General features: G+C 41.9%; 1 protein-coding gene across 1 annotated transcript; it reads left to right on the forward strand.

Moving 5' to 3' along the window:
* The first annotated feature begins 366 nt into the window (after positions 1–366).
* LOC112937657 (uncharacterized) lies at positions 367–10,429 on the forward strand. Its single transcript, XM_066306742.1, has 13 exons — positions 367–469; positions 544–602; positions 679–781; positions 7,336–7,464; positions 7,544–7,817; positions 7,912–8,391; positions 8,474–8,555; positions 8,644–8,764; positions 8,851–9,011; positions 9,086–9,602; positions 9,682–9,761; positions 9,849–9,935; positions 10,016–10,429. The coding sequence occupies exons 9-13, from the start codon at positions 8,893–8,895 to the stop codon at positions 10,032–10,034; spliced, it is 822 nt and encodes a 273-aa protein (XP_066162839.1). The 5' UTR covers positions 367–469; positions 544–602; positions 679–781; positions 7,336–7,464; positions 7,544–7,817; positions 7,912–8,391; positions 8,474–8,555; positions 8,644–8,764; positions 8,851–8,892; the 3' UTR covers positions 10,035–10,429.
* Positions 10,430–14,789: the final 4,360 nt, after the last annotated feature.

Here is a 14,789-nt window from a genome sequence, read left to right on the forward strand (position 1 = left end):
CCCTCCTCGCCCCCTTTTTTCCCTCTTCCTTATGCGCGCATTCGACGGGAACGGGCAGCTCGGTCGCTGATGGGTGGCCCTGCCGCTGTGTACGGTGGGTGGCCCTGCTGCTATAGTTGGGGTGGGTAGATGTTGCCCTGTGAAAATTGCCCAGGTGTGCGTTTTTTGATCGCGCGTGTGGTGGTGGGCAGACGTGTGGGTCCCATTTTTTATGGCGAGGGTGGTTGTGGACAGAGGGGTGGGCCCCACAAATGTACTGCTTGGCCAATCGGTGTTAGACAACGTGGTACAGATCTGCCCGAGACGGCGTCCCACGCAAGAAAGGCGCCATATTTTTCTCCTCTTCTTTTCTTCCGCTTCTTCTCCAGCCTAATCCTCTTTGCTTCGACTGTACTGCTCTTCCGTCTTGCTGTCCCTTTTGTTCCGCTTCTTCTCCGGCCTCTCTGTTGCTGTTCGTGGCTATGGCGAGGTATGTGCTATCCTCGCATCGACTGTGCTTGGTGGCGGAGTTCCTTGTGCTTACTTCGTGTGTGCTTCTTGCAGCGACCTCACTGCCGATTGATAGGAGGACACCTTCTTGTGTGATTTCGCGTTTTGGCCAGGTCAGCGACACCTTTGTTTCTTCTTTTTCTTGATCCATCTTATGCTTGCTTCATCTTTTGTTTGTGTGCTGTGCAGGGAGGGCTTCTTTCCGTCCGAACCGGCTGAGGTCCTTTCTTTCCTCTGGTTTTCTTCCTCCTTGTGGCGGGTGCTGTGACAGTTCCGGTGCGTGGCGGCGAAGGTGCTTTCTTGCTCTGGCTGTTATTTAAAATTTTTGGGTGCTTGCATTTTTTTTTGCGCACCTTTATTCCTTGCTCTATTGCATTATATGTTTGGTGGGTGAGAGGGGCCGGGGAGTGGGGGGGGCGCTAACCGTTGGTGGGGCTGACGCATCGTCAGCGCTTTTTTTCCCACGCTTGACGAAAGGGACAGATATAGTGTCTCCTGGTCTTGGCCCTGTATACTTGCCCTATATGTTGCTTCTTGACGATTTCTTCTTGCACACTGCCTCCTTCCTCACCTTCATCCTTTAAAGTACTGTTTAAGGGTGGTTTATCTCCTGTTTGAAAACTCTCTCTGCAATTCGCAGTGCTGTTGGTGGGATGGCCGTTGTTGGGGTTTCGTTCGTTTCGTTGTTGAATGCTGCAGCTTCTCATTGCCGGTTGCCCTTGGTGTCATACCTTTGGGAGCTTGATGGGCATGGTACGCTGTTAGCTGGTGTAGAGCTTATCCTTCCGCCTGAAGACCCTGCCAGTGGTCAGGCTCACCCATCCAACAATCTGGCTAGGAAGTTCTTTTGGGTTGCTGCAACAGATCCGCTAATTGTTTCACACGAGATGGTTGCTCAGCAGGTTGTTAGGTTCATGCAAGCAAAGTACCGGTTCGCTGTTCATGACTACAATTTTCACATGCTGCTTTCCTATAGAAAGATTGCATCCTCTGCAGTGGATGCTGCTCTCACAGCGGCTTCATGTCTTGCTAGGCTCCAGTCACGCTATGGGGCGCTAGATCTGCCGTGTGAGGGTGTGCTGGGCCAGTGCAAATCACTTTGGTTTAGTTTTCTTAGGGAAGAACACTTCTTCTATAGCACACAACAACCTTAGAGCAGAGTTTGGGTTTACTTTGTAATGCTGAGTTGGTTTGTATTGCCAGGATCCTTGCAGTTAATTTAGCTATTTCTGTTCCGTGCATTCATTCTTTTGTGTATACATGCTTGCGTTGAGATTGTGTTCTGAGCTGGATTGTTTGATGCATTTGTCTTTCAAGAAACGTTGCAGGGAACAGTGTTTTGTGATTTAGGATTTGTGGCAGATGTCAGGTCGTGCAGCATTGCGTGTTCAGCGCGCACGTGAAAGCCGGCTAAGGCGGCATGCTTCCATAGGCCAGGGTCTGTTGTCCATGCGTTTCTGATATATGTTTGCTTTTGGTTTCTGGGACAGGTAAGTAAACATATTGGTTTGGTCCAATAGGCTACTTGCAGGCTCCCATTTTTGCTGCCGTAGGTTCTAGCTCCTCACAGTCAGTCAACCATTCCATGTGTTCTGTCCTGGTTCAATCTGTACATGTTGGGCAGCAGGGTACCAGTGCTGGTGCAGGACCATCCATGGAACAGCCCATTGACAGTGAGCCTTTGGTAGGAAATGCCAAAAGTAAGCCAGATTTTGATAAAATAAACCGAAAAACTATTTTGACCAAACAAACGAAGCGAGGCTCGGATAGTGCTCTAAGTATTTTTGAACACATAGGGAAAAGTTCATTGCTAGATATACCACGAAGTGCTGCTGCCGTTAATAGGGAAAGGCGGCGTATGAAAATATCTGGTGGTCAGACAAACCATTCTCTCGATGGTATTCTTAACGGTACGATTTTTCGGTGTCCCTTACCTTGGTTATGCCTTCCATGTGTCCCTGCGGGGTAAAAAAGGGTTGACTCACCGCATACTGCTTATTTTGCACACAATTTTGGTTCGCATAGGTCCCACGCCCAGTGCTGATGACATCTTGCCTTTGCCAAAAGACTATATTGCGTCCTTGAAAGGTTTGTTGTGTTGCATACTACACCAATTTCTTCAGCTTTACTGTCTGTCGTACTCTCATATCAATGCTGTGCAGCTTTGTACCCTCATCAGTCCTACTATGGTGGTCCATCTCATGAATGTCCACACTGCGGTGCCGTTTTCTGGTACCAGGAGAGGGTAAAGAAAGGATCTGTAGTCTCGCAGCGCAAGATTCTGTACAACCTATGCTGTAGAGGTGGTAAGATTAGTCTGCCTGAATTGAAAAAACCACCTTCTTTGCTAGCAGAACTGTTAAAATTTGATGGTAGTGTGCGATCAAAAAGATTCTTACGCCAGATCCGATCATATAACTCTCTTTTTGCGTTTACTTCCTCAGGAGCCAACATTGATAAGACGATAAACAATGGGACCGCACCTTGTGTGTTCAAGATTAATGGGGTTGTCCACCAAGGTATTGGCAGCCTGCTGCCACAGCAAGGCTCACGACCTAAATTTGCACAACTTTACATATATGACACTGAAAATGAAACTGCAAACAGAATGAATATTTACGAAAAAGACAATCCTTCTGATGAACCAGACCCAGACATTGTTAATGGGCTTAGTTCTATGCTTGATGAGCATAATGATTTGGTTAAGGCATTCCGCTTTGCTAGAGATCGGCTAAAAGATAATGGTGATCAAAAGATTGCACTTAGATTGCTTGGTTGTGATTCAAGAGATGAAATCCAGTACAATTTGCCAACGAGTGGTGATATTGCTGGTATAGTAGCTGGAGATTACTCAGCTGGCGAATACATGTATGATGTGATGGTTTAGTCTTGCGATGCTAGATTGCGACGTGTCTCAGCTTTGCACCCATCCTATATGGCTCTTCAGTACCCTTTGCTCTTTCCTTATGGTGAACGAGGATTCCATCTAGGTATAAAGTACACTGACTTTCCTAGCATCACTGGTGCCTCCAGACGCTATGTTACCATGCTTGAGTACTACCACTATCGTTTACATTACCGATTGAACAAACCAAATCCATATACTTGCTGTGGTCGTCTTAGCGATTCCTTATGTGTTGACTCATACTCAACTGTTGAGTAATCTAGGCTTAAGTACATTTTCGACAACCAGCCCGACCTGCGTTCTGAATCTGTCCAGGGAATAGCTGATGCGATTGATCATGGTCTTGATTCCGGGGATTCTGTCGGCCAATGATATGTGCTGCCCTCCAGTTTTACTGGAGGGCGTCGTTACATGGTTCAAAATTACCAAGATGCGATGGCTATTTGTCGGGTTTTTGGTTCACCTGATCTTTTTGTGACCTTTACATGCAACTCAAAGTGGCAAGAAATATATGATGCTTTGCTGTTTGAGCCAGGCCAGGTGCCAAGCGATCGTTCCGATATGATTGTGAGGGTGTTTAACATGAAAGTGAATGAATTCATTTCAGATATTAGAGAAGGAAAGACATTTGGTCCAGTCCTTGCTAGTAGGATGTTTACCTAGTTTCTAAGTTCCATTTTTATGTTCTGTATAGGTCCTAACATTGGCTATCCCTATATGTAGTGTTATATACAGTTGAGTTCCAAAAGCGTGGCCTTCCTCATATCCATTGCCTGGTTTGGCTTGCTGCAGGAAATATTGAGTTTAGTGCTCCTATTGTCGATGGTTTTATTTCCGCTGAAATACCTGATGTGCTAACCGACCCTTTAGGCTATGCCTTGGTTGATGAATTTATGATCCATGGCCCTTGTGGCGATGTGAACAAAACATGCTCCTGTATGAAGAAGGGAGAGTGCTCTAAGCATTTCCCTAAATCTTTTCAAGAAGAGACCATCATGGATGAATTTGTATTCACTGTTTACAAACGTAGCAATGATGGTCGGTATGTTCTCAAAAATGGTATTAAACTTGACAACAGATGGGTTGTTCCCTACAACATGGAACTTCTGAAAAAATACCAGGCTCAGATTAATGTAGAATGGTGCAATAAATCTAATATGATTAAATATCTCTTCAAATATGTCACTAAAGGGGCGGATAGAACAAAAGCATTCTTTGAGATTTCTGGAAATGCACCGAACAAACCAGCTGAAAACTGTACTGCTCCACGAAATGAAATACAAGAATATATCGATGCAAGATTTCTGTCCACCTGTGAGTCCCTTTGGCATGCATTTGAATTTGACATTCACTACAGAGTGCCTTCTGTAGAACGCCTAGCTGTGCACCTTCCAAACATGAACTTTGTCCGATACAAAAAAGGTTCTGACCTAAAGTCCTTGCTATCCAGCCCTGTAGCCAAAAAAACGATGCTAACCGAGTGGTTCGAGGCTAACAGAAAACATAACAGTGCACGAACGCTTACTTACTGTGATTTTCCGAGAGAGTGGACATGGGACAGCATCTCACGTAGTTGGCGTCCTAGAACACCATGTGAAAAAATAGGCAGGATATACTATGTCAGCCCAGTTAGCGGTGAGCTCTACTACCTACGAATGCTATTAATGATAGTGAAAGGTGCAACGTGCTATGCTGATGTTAGGACCTATGATGGTATCGTTTATCCGACCTTTAGGCAAGCATGCGAGGCAAGAGGCCTACTTGAAAGCGATAACGAATGGCACTTGCTATTTGATGAGGCTATAGTATCTGCGTCTTCGGGCCAATTGAGACAGTTGTTTGCTCCCGTTGTAATGTTTTGTTCTGTTGGATATGTGCGCTCGCTCTTTGAAAAATATTGGACATATTTTACCGATGACATTCAGCGACGTGTCAGAACTGCTTTATCGAATCCTTCGTACGTAATACCTCCTGATAGGCTCCTGTCTCTATTAATGAAAGAACTTCACATTGTGTTTTCAAACAGTGGTGGTAGCATTGATGATTACGACTTACCGCAGCCGGCAATTTATTCAGATGACATTACAGGAAATAGGATGGTTGACGAAGAACTTGCTCTTGATGTTGCGGCCCTAACTGCAGAAGCTAATTTGAATATACCTAGGCTAAATACTGATCAAAGAAATGTTTTCAACACAATCATGCAACGGGTGAACGAAAACAGGCCTGGGTTATTCTTTGTCTATGGCCATGGTGGGACAGGCAAAACATTTTTGTGGAATACACTGATTTCTAAAATAAGATCCGAGAAAAAAATTGTTCTAGCGGTTGCCTCCTCAGGGGTTGCCTCTCTACTCCTACCTAGAGGGCGCACTGCTCATTCTAGATTTAAAATCCCGATCGACATAGATGAAAACAACATTTGCACCATTAAAAGAGGAACTATGCTTGCAGATTTGATTCAGAAAACGTCTCTTATAATCTGGGATGAGGCTCCCATGACTCATAGACGATGCTTTGAGGCCTTAGATCGAACGTTACGTGATTTGCTTTCTGAGCACACGCCTTCTAACAGCATTGTTCCGTTCGGTGGTAAAGTTGTTGTTCTTGGAGGTGATTTCCGTCAAATATTGCCGGTCATAAGAAAAGGTTCACGTGCTTCTATAGTCGATGCATCCATCACGAACTCTCCTCTTTGGCGGCATGTTGTTCTTCTTAGACTGACAATAAACATGAGACTTCTTCATGGTAACGTTACTGACCAAAACCGTGTCGATCTTAGCAACTTTGGCGATTGGGTCCTAGCACTTGGTGACGGTAGGTTGCCTGCAACAAAAAAGCTTGACGAATTTGAGCCAACATGGATTGATATCCCTGATGACCTTTTGATCAAGACATGCGGTGACAAAATAAGGGCTATAGTAGATGAGATCTTTCCACACTTTGCAAATTGCTATACAGATCATTCTTACCTTGCATGTCGGGCAATTGTTTGCCCGAATAACTCAACAGTTGATGAAATAAATGATTGTATTGTTGACATGATACCCAGCGACGCAAAGGAGTATTTAATATGTGATACAATTTCAAAATCAAGAGATCATTTACCTGACTTTGACATCCTTTACCCCCTGAATTTTTGAATTCAATTAATGTCAACAACTTCCCATCGCACAAGCTTGTGCTCAAAAAAGGTGTGACGATTATGCTACTACGAAACCTAAATCAATCTATGGGTCTATGCAATGGGACAAGGTTATTGGTCACTTCTCTTGGTAATAGGTTGTTAGAGTGTGTAATTTTAACTGGGACAAATATTGGCGAGACAACATTCATACCACGAATTGCACTTACCACCACAAGTCCTAAGTGGCCTTTTACGCTTTAGAGAAGACAGTTCCCTGTTCGTGTTTGTTATGCAATGACGATTAACAAGAGCCAAGGACAAACCCTTTCACGAGTCAGCGTGTACTTGAAAAAACCTGTGTTCACACATGGGCAACTTTATGTTGCTGTTTCTAGATCAACATCAAGAGAAGGTCTTAGGATTCTCATAGAGGATGAGGACGAGGCATGTTGTACGAAAACCAAAAATGTTGTTTACCAAGAAGTACTGCAAGCAGTCACATCTATGGTATACTTTGATGTCTGGTTTTCCTGGATGATCCCTAGCTAAATTACCAGGATGCCATACCATGCACTAATATATTAAATCTTTACAATTGCAGGATGTTTGTACCTAGCTATCACTCGCACTACCCATGTTTGATGCTGTTGTGCGCCTCTGTTTTTCTGCTCTTCATTGTCCATGTGAATTTTTTTCCGTATATTCATCTAATGACCTCTTAACTTGCACACTTAGCTTCTTCAAAATTTCAATGTGCGCTGATCTCTCAAACCAAATGTTTTTTTTGCTATGTTTACATATGGGTGAAGTACAGATTCCTAACCTTGAGCTCGGTGATGGGAATCCAACTCTATTGGTACGTGTATCAAGGTTATGGGAATATCATGACCAGGACGATGAAGGCGACTTACGCCATATTGGTCTTGTTTTGGTTGGTGAGAAGGTGATTGCTTTGCGAACTTTATCTGCTGTAAAACCTGAGCAATATGTCATTTGTTTTACTGACAGTATTGTTTCATTAGGGATATGCCATTGCTGCTATGATTTATCCTCCATGGGGCAAGAAATTCAAACCACTGATCAGCGAAGGCAAGGTCTACTTGCTTACCTACTATCGGGTCAAGCCATGCACCAAACATTACAGGCCAGTTGACAACAAGATGATGATCAATTTCACCAGATGGACTGGTATAGAAGAATATGTTGACGTACAAGCTGGCTTTGGTCACTATGCTTATACTCTCACACCTTACCAAGAGCTCCGCTCTCGTGTCGACAGGAAAGACTCTTTCACAGGTACTGCAGATATGGTTCTATAATTGGTTATCTATTATATTACTACCTCTGGTTTGCTCACACATGTGTTTTGTTCTTGCTCTCAAAATAACAGATGTGATTGGAGTGATCACTGACATATCATCTGTGACAACTGTTCGGACACGTGTTAGAGACAGTGACAGTTTAAAAAGGAATGTCTACATGCGCAATGCTGAGTTAGCACTCATCCCTTATTTACTACTCCATATTATTAATGCATTTTCTGATGTTTTCTAACCCCTCTCAAATAATCTGTCATCTACATCAGACAATCACTGTCATAACATTTTTCTTTCATACTGGGCATATTGCCTTGCCCTGACAACTGCTTTTATTCCAACACACCACTGTTTTGGGTTTGAGACTAACTACTTACCATACCACAATTCCTCTTTGATTTCTTTTAAACATACACAACATAGAAATGAGACAACAAATATTGTGTTATGGGGAGAAAGAGCTACAAGCTTTCCTGCAGATGAAATTCTCAGTGCTGGCAAGGAGAAGCCACAGATAGTTATCTTTGTTGGCACACTTGTCAGGGGACATGGATGTAAGTCAATTAGCTTCCTTGCTTGCATTTTGTCCTATGTTTTCAGCTGTTGTTCTCATAGCGTGGGACACTGTTGTTATAGGGAATGTTTCGTTGTCGGGTAACTCTGCTTGCAAATGGTACATAAATATTGATGTGCCAGAGGTCAACACCCTCGCTGCTAGGTTTATTCTCTACACTTCGCTATCAGACAATGTTCTCTTAGCTTACTTTGTCCTGATTTTTTGAGCTAAACTGATTCTTTTTGTGCAGTGTTGAAGGGAATTACGAGGCAATCAAATGGATTGATCTCCCAGCTGCACCTATTCTTCAGAACAACTGTGAACAGAAGACAATCGCTGAGATAAGAGACCCGCACCCTTTTAAGTTCAAGGTGTGACCTTGCTATAGTCACTTCATGAACTTATAATCTGCATTATGCCATGAACTGTGTTAACTGTTTCCGTCTGATGTTAATAGAAACATGAATTCTCAGTGACTGTCGTGATAAAGAAACTTAACATGGAGTATTCTTGGTGGTATACTGCATGCGATATATGCAAGAAGACAGCAAAGCCATATGGAAATCTATATAGGTGTGGAAACAGCACATGCCCCCCAACTGGCTCAGCTTCACCTAGGTGAGTCGTGATAAAGCAATTGAAGCAATACAGACACCGATACATTACAGCTAATGCTACATTACATTCTGTAGGTTCAAACTCAGTGTGATAGCAGGAGATGACACAGGAGATACTACATTTATTATCTTTGGGCATTTAGCGCAGAGGCTGATTGGTCGTTCAGTTGAGGCACTGATGCTGGAAAATCCAACTGGCAAGGGCTGCATATCCAGAGAGATCACTGATCTGCTTGAGAAAGAATTTGTGTGGAATGTGAGTTTCACAGAGAACACGGTCTCTAGCGGCATTGTTGCTTTTCAAGTGAACAGAGTTGTTAAGGGTGCTCAGAGTCATTCCCTTGCTCTCTTGCAATCTCCATCTGGATCCCAGACATCTTCTCTGATGCCTTGCATGGCTCTATCGCCGGTTGCATCTCAGGATACTTCCATTGGCCAGCCCATAGCAGCCAGCCCATCAGCTGGGTTCAGTGATGCTCAACGCACTCTGAGTAGCCCACCAATCAATACAGAAAAGGATAAGAACACAGGAAATGAATATGCATCCAAGAGTCCTGCACAGGATGCTGGTGATAATGAAGATTGTTATGAGGTCAGTTTGTTTTATGCCTGACTTTGTAGCATATATATATTGCATATCATATTTGCTAACTCTATCTACTGTCAAATAGGATGATGAGGCAGTCAGCCTTACACAAGTGGCTTCTGCCCCTGCAACTAAGAACAGCACCTCAAAGGCGTACAAAAAAAGGTACATCACTTCATTTCTTTATCCATCAGAGTACCGGGTGCAAACCTTTCTGCCAAGCTAACTGGAAACCGAAACACACAAAAACAGGCCTAGGCCATCTCCTGGAACTGGTGCTGCTAAGAAACTGTTCAAAGATGATGCTGCTGATGATACTGATGGTGCCACTGGTGGCAGGTATAATGATAGTGGTTGTCTCTGACGGTATATGAAAGATCTTCTGCATCTCTAACATGATGTTTCCTACATACTTGCAGTGCCATCAGCAAGGCCTGATACATCAAGCAGAATGGCTATTGTTTTTTGCTCTGTTAGCCTTGATCCTGAGAAGCCCAGCATTACTAAAAGGCTTTTCTTCACACCGATCAAAAGGAATCTATGGCTAATGTTATTATGATAATTCTAGAGACTGCGTTGTTGCCGTGTTGCATGAGTGCATGTCAAACCAATTAAGCTAGACTTACTCCTTTTGCAAACAGACTTTTAGGTGAACATCCATTATCTATGTGGCTGGGATTCCACATTATCATGATTCATCGTGATAATGCTGAATGCTGTCAGATGGTAACAAACTGTAGCTTTTGCAATGGCAACATAACTCTGTATGGCTAGATTATCATGATCAGTCGTAATGATGTTGGATGCTAACAGATGGTGGCAAATATTATATCTCCTCGCATGTTAGCATTGCCTCGCATAGCTGGTATTGACTGCTATTAAACTATCGTAACATGTGTGCTATTTCTCACATAGAAGCGTGCAAAAAACTTATCAGCTCCAGCGTTTTAGATAGACATAACAACCCAAATCTTAAACCACACAATTCACATGGCAAACAAAATTGATTCGTTCTCCAAACCGTAACCAACATCACCCAACCTACACAGTATGAAAACAATAAACATAATTATGCTCAGCTGCCACCTGCCCTCGAAAAGACTTGGAAAAGACAACACAGGTAGCAGCATGGCAAGCTATTCCCCTATTCTTTCCAGACCCCCATACTCTAATCCTGCTCTATCACTATCCATTTCTCTAGCAAGTTCTCTCTCCCTAGCTCTCCCCCTCTTTCGTTTCTGAGAAACCATCCTTCTCTTCTTTCATCTTCTTCAGTCCATTTTTCATCTCCACCTATTTTTTCTCTGATTGTTCCCTCATCTTCAACTCTTCTTTGCGGATTCCTACTTACAAGACAGGGGCAACATCTTCTTTGTTCCCCTTTCGTCGTCTTAATCAGTGCTAGGTACCACAAAGCATTGAATCTACCTTACTTCTATCTAATTTCAATCTTCATATTATGTTTGTCGGCTCTATTATTGCCTGATACAGATAAGAAGAGAAACCCAGAGTAGATGTACCTTTAGGAAAACCTAAACTCCCGATAGACAAGATAGTTGTTTTTTGCATGTCAAATGCAAACACATTTACTAGCAATCTTCTTTGTTATTCTGTACAGCAACATGGAACCCGACAGCAACAGGCAGATTACAATGCCGGTAACACAACCATCATCTTATGCAAGGAAACGACCCCTAGCAGCAGCAAAGTTTTCAGACAGAAAAGAAACCTCGCAATTGCTAGTAGATATTATATACCGAGACTCAGTAGTTGTCAAGGTACTTGGAGCTGGCAATCCAAGCACCACACAAATATCTGCAATGGTAGGGTTTGTGTGTGACTGTCAAACTGATGATTTTGCCTTGCTTCCATTCCGGCACAGAATGTACCTTATTATTTTCATGGATCACAGCAAACAAGAAGAGCAACAGCAGAAAGCAATAGCCCAAAAAACATTCACTTTCCGAACAACAAAGCTTGAATTTGGACCCTTCGAAATGAATTTCGGCAGCACTGCAAGTCCATTGCGCCAGAGAGTGATACTGGCATTAGAAGGGGTTCCACCTGAATCATGGAACAAGGAAGCTATATCAGACCTGCTTGACAACAACTGCAGAATTGAAAAAATATATGCAGAGAGCACCATATCCAAGATCTTTCTGTGTTTAGATTGGCTGCATGGACAACAAACTGTGATCTTATCCCCAAGATTATAGAATGGAACATTGAGACAAATCAGGAAGGGGAGCAATGTACTGATCTCAAGTGGAAACCAAACGGTGATCTATCTATCATACTTATTCACATTGAAAAGTTATTCGACTATAGCAATGAAAACAATACAACTGAAGACAATCAAGGAGATCTCACAGAGTATGAGAAGACAAAGCAGCGCTTGCCGATCATGAAGACATTCCAATGGACCCCTGGTCAGATTGACTCTGATTATGGTCCAATCGAAGGAGGGTCACCGTTAGTGCCACCTCTCGACCTTGACAAAAAAAACTGGTTTGATCCTGACCAGTAGCACAATATATGTCTTCATAAAACTACATGCGATCCAGTGCTATATGTCCTTTGTTTTAGTACCTGATATTAGCTAGATGCGGTTTTATTAAGAAACCTTCCTACTATTGTACTCAGCATCGTACCTCATATTGGCTCTTCCTTGCAATTCCTTATTTTCATCTATTGTTATGCTCCTATTGCTTGCTTCATTTCCTCATAATAATCTACAATGCCAGCACATGTTCATCCATTAGCTGCATAGCCCTTGACAAACGGTGGGGCGCAGCGAAGCGCGCCAAAAGTCCTAGTATAATAAATTGTTGGTCATATAACCATTGAGATTTGAAATGATTGCATGTATAACGTATAGAGTTTGTAATATGTATATTCTATTATGTTTTCAACGGTGAGAGGATCAAACAAGTCTAAAACTAAATATATTTGAACAATTTATCATATAACAAACTTATATCATGTTTGGAATATAATAACATTGAAACACAAATATATGAGTGTTTGTACATGGGTCGCGTGACATATTGAGTTTGTTATATGTCAAAATATAATACTGCAAGTTGTTTCTTATAAATGTGATGTTTGTATTGAATTTTGACATTTCAAATTTGCCTAAATTTTCTTCCCCGACAAAGGCTACCAACTTCTATTTATTGCCAAGAAAAAGCTTTCCAGATGGTCATGTTTAGTTATATCTTTAGATAGTGAACTTATGAAAGGAAATTAAGTAAAGAAATCACATTAGTATTGACAAGGAAAAAGTGATCCGAGGTATCAAGACAGAACTTGAAAAACTTATTTTGTAGAGTAGAGGCCTGAATTTAACACATAGTATTTGTTTGAAACAGGGTGATAAGATGTAGAAACACATCTCGGGCGAAAACATTAAACATGTAAATTAAGAACACAAGAATGTGTGAGGTTGATTATTTGGATGATTCACATGTATAATGTCAATTCTATGCAAATAAAAGGAAATAATATATCAATGTTGGGTTCTTTAAAACTCCTGAAAATATAGAGAAAGGAATATTTAGTGCCAAAAAGATTGGTGTCAGTTATTAAAAAAGATCATATAAAGAGAAAAATCATTTTATCAATTACTTTAAAAGCCCTCAAATGGTCATTTAGATTGAACATATTTTTTTCCTACAAAAATCATGTAGACATGAAATAAATATATACATATCCCATTGCTTTAGTGTCCTCGCTAATCTCATGCGATATGGAGTAAAATTTGACTGGGTCGAGGCTCGGACTTGTCATACACTGAATCCGCTCCTGAAATAGGCCCCAAAGCAACTGTAATGTCTACCTAGGAGAAAGAGGAATCGCAATCTTGAAAGCATAAAAGAAATGAAGCACTAATTGTTGGAACATCCATTAGAATAGAACAAGCCAGTTTTGACTATATAAATAAGTAAAGGATAATTGAGGGAGTACGACACAAATTACTCATCAAGTTGTTGAGTTATTACTATAAATTTAAATTTAAGATAGGAAAGGAAAATAGAACTGCTAATGCTTTATCCATAGTCCAATCCTTGGATCACTTTATGGAAGTTCTAATAGTGATTCCCAGATAGCCACCTAGGTTGTAGAGAGTAAGGGCCTGTTTGGCACAGCTCCAGCTGTGGAGCTAGAGCTCAGCTAAACAGTTTCAGCTCCACCTAAAATGGGAGCTGAGCTGAGCGGAGTTCTCTCACAAAATGAACCAAAGATGTGGAGCTGGGTTTAGGCAGCTCCACAACTTCACTCCGGACCCAACTCCTGGAGCTAAATTTAGGAGTTAGAGCTCTACCAAATAGGTCCTAAACGAAGATGAAAAATGCAGAGAAATTGAAACTAATATAAACTTAGGCTTGATCCAAATGCACAACTCAAGAAATTATGCAGAGAGTACAAAGACATGATATATTGTGGGAACATGAAATCCTTTGAGAAAACAAACTCAAGAAGTCCTTTCATGATTTGGCCTTAGGGGGACATTCTGGAGAAAGAGCAACATATCATATTAAATTGGATCAAGCTTGTGCTGTGTGCAAGAGGACTAAAACTGGACACACCTTGATTCCTGGGTTCCTTCAGCCTCTACCCATTTTTGAAACGGCTTGGAACCCATATCATTAAGGGATTTCATAGAAGTCTTTCAGAGCAAATTCAAGATCAGTTTCAAAAAAAAAAAAACTTCTATAAGCTTTATGGGGTGTCCTTTGTGACTGAGTGCAGTGATAGGGATATAATTTCTGAATACTGAGAATCAAATGCACTGGTGGTGGTTGGACCAGATCTGGTTGTGTCGCACCTACGGCGATTCTGCAACGAATTATTGGTTAATCATGGATGTCTCCTTTGCTGCTTTGCAAGAGATTTTTCATGCAAAAGATACAGTGGAACTATCAGGACAACACCACTGCTGTTTCTTTCTCACAACCTTCTACCATTGGAAAAACCGCAGTGCGCTCCTTTTGCCTTGTCATCGTAGAATAAAACACCCATATATACATCATATGATCATATAATAACCTTGGGCAAACAAAACACAGTGCATTCAATTCAGTTTAGTTGCTTGTTCTGCTGCGTATGCAATGTCTAGAATAGAATCTCCTTTCCTACCTTCCACGAGCACTTAGTGATATCTGATCACTTCCATGCTTGCAAAGTTGCAAT

Source organism: Oryza sativa, chromosome 1 (genome assembly GCF_034140825.1).
Source record: "Oryza sativa Japonica Group chromosome 1, ASM3414082v1".
Taxonomy (NCBI): Eukaryota; Viridiplantae; Streptophyta; class Magnoliopsida; order Poales; family Poaceae; genus Oryza; species Oryza sativa.

Coding starts and splice junctions, on each gene's coding strand:
- LOC112937657 (XM_066306742.1), top strand. CDS start 8,893: ATGGAGTATTCTTGGTGGTATACTGCATGCGATATATGCAAGAAGACA. Junction 9,603..9,681: donor ATAATGAAGATTGTTATGAG/GTCAGTTTGTTT, acceptor ACTGTCAAATAG/GATGATGAGGCAGTCAGCCT. Junction 9,762..9,848: donor TCAAAGGCGTACAAAAAAAG/GTACATCACTTC, acceptor ACACAAAAACAG/GCCTAGGCCATCTCCTGGAA.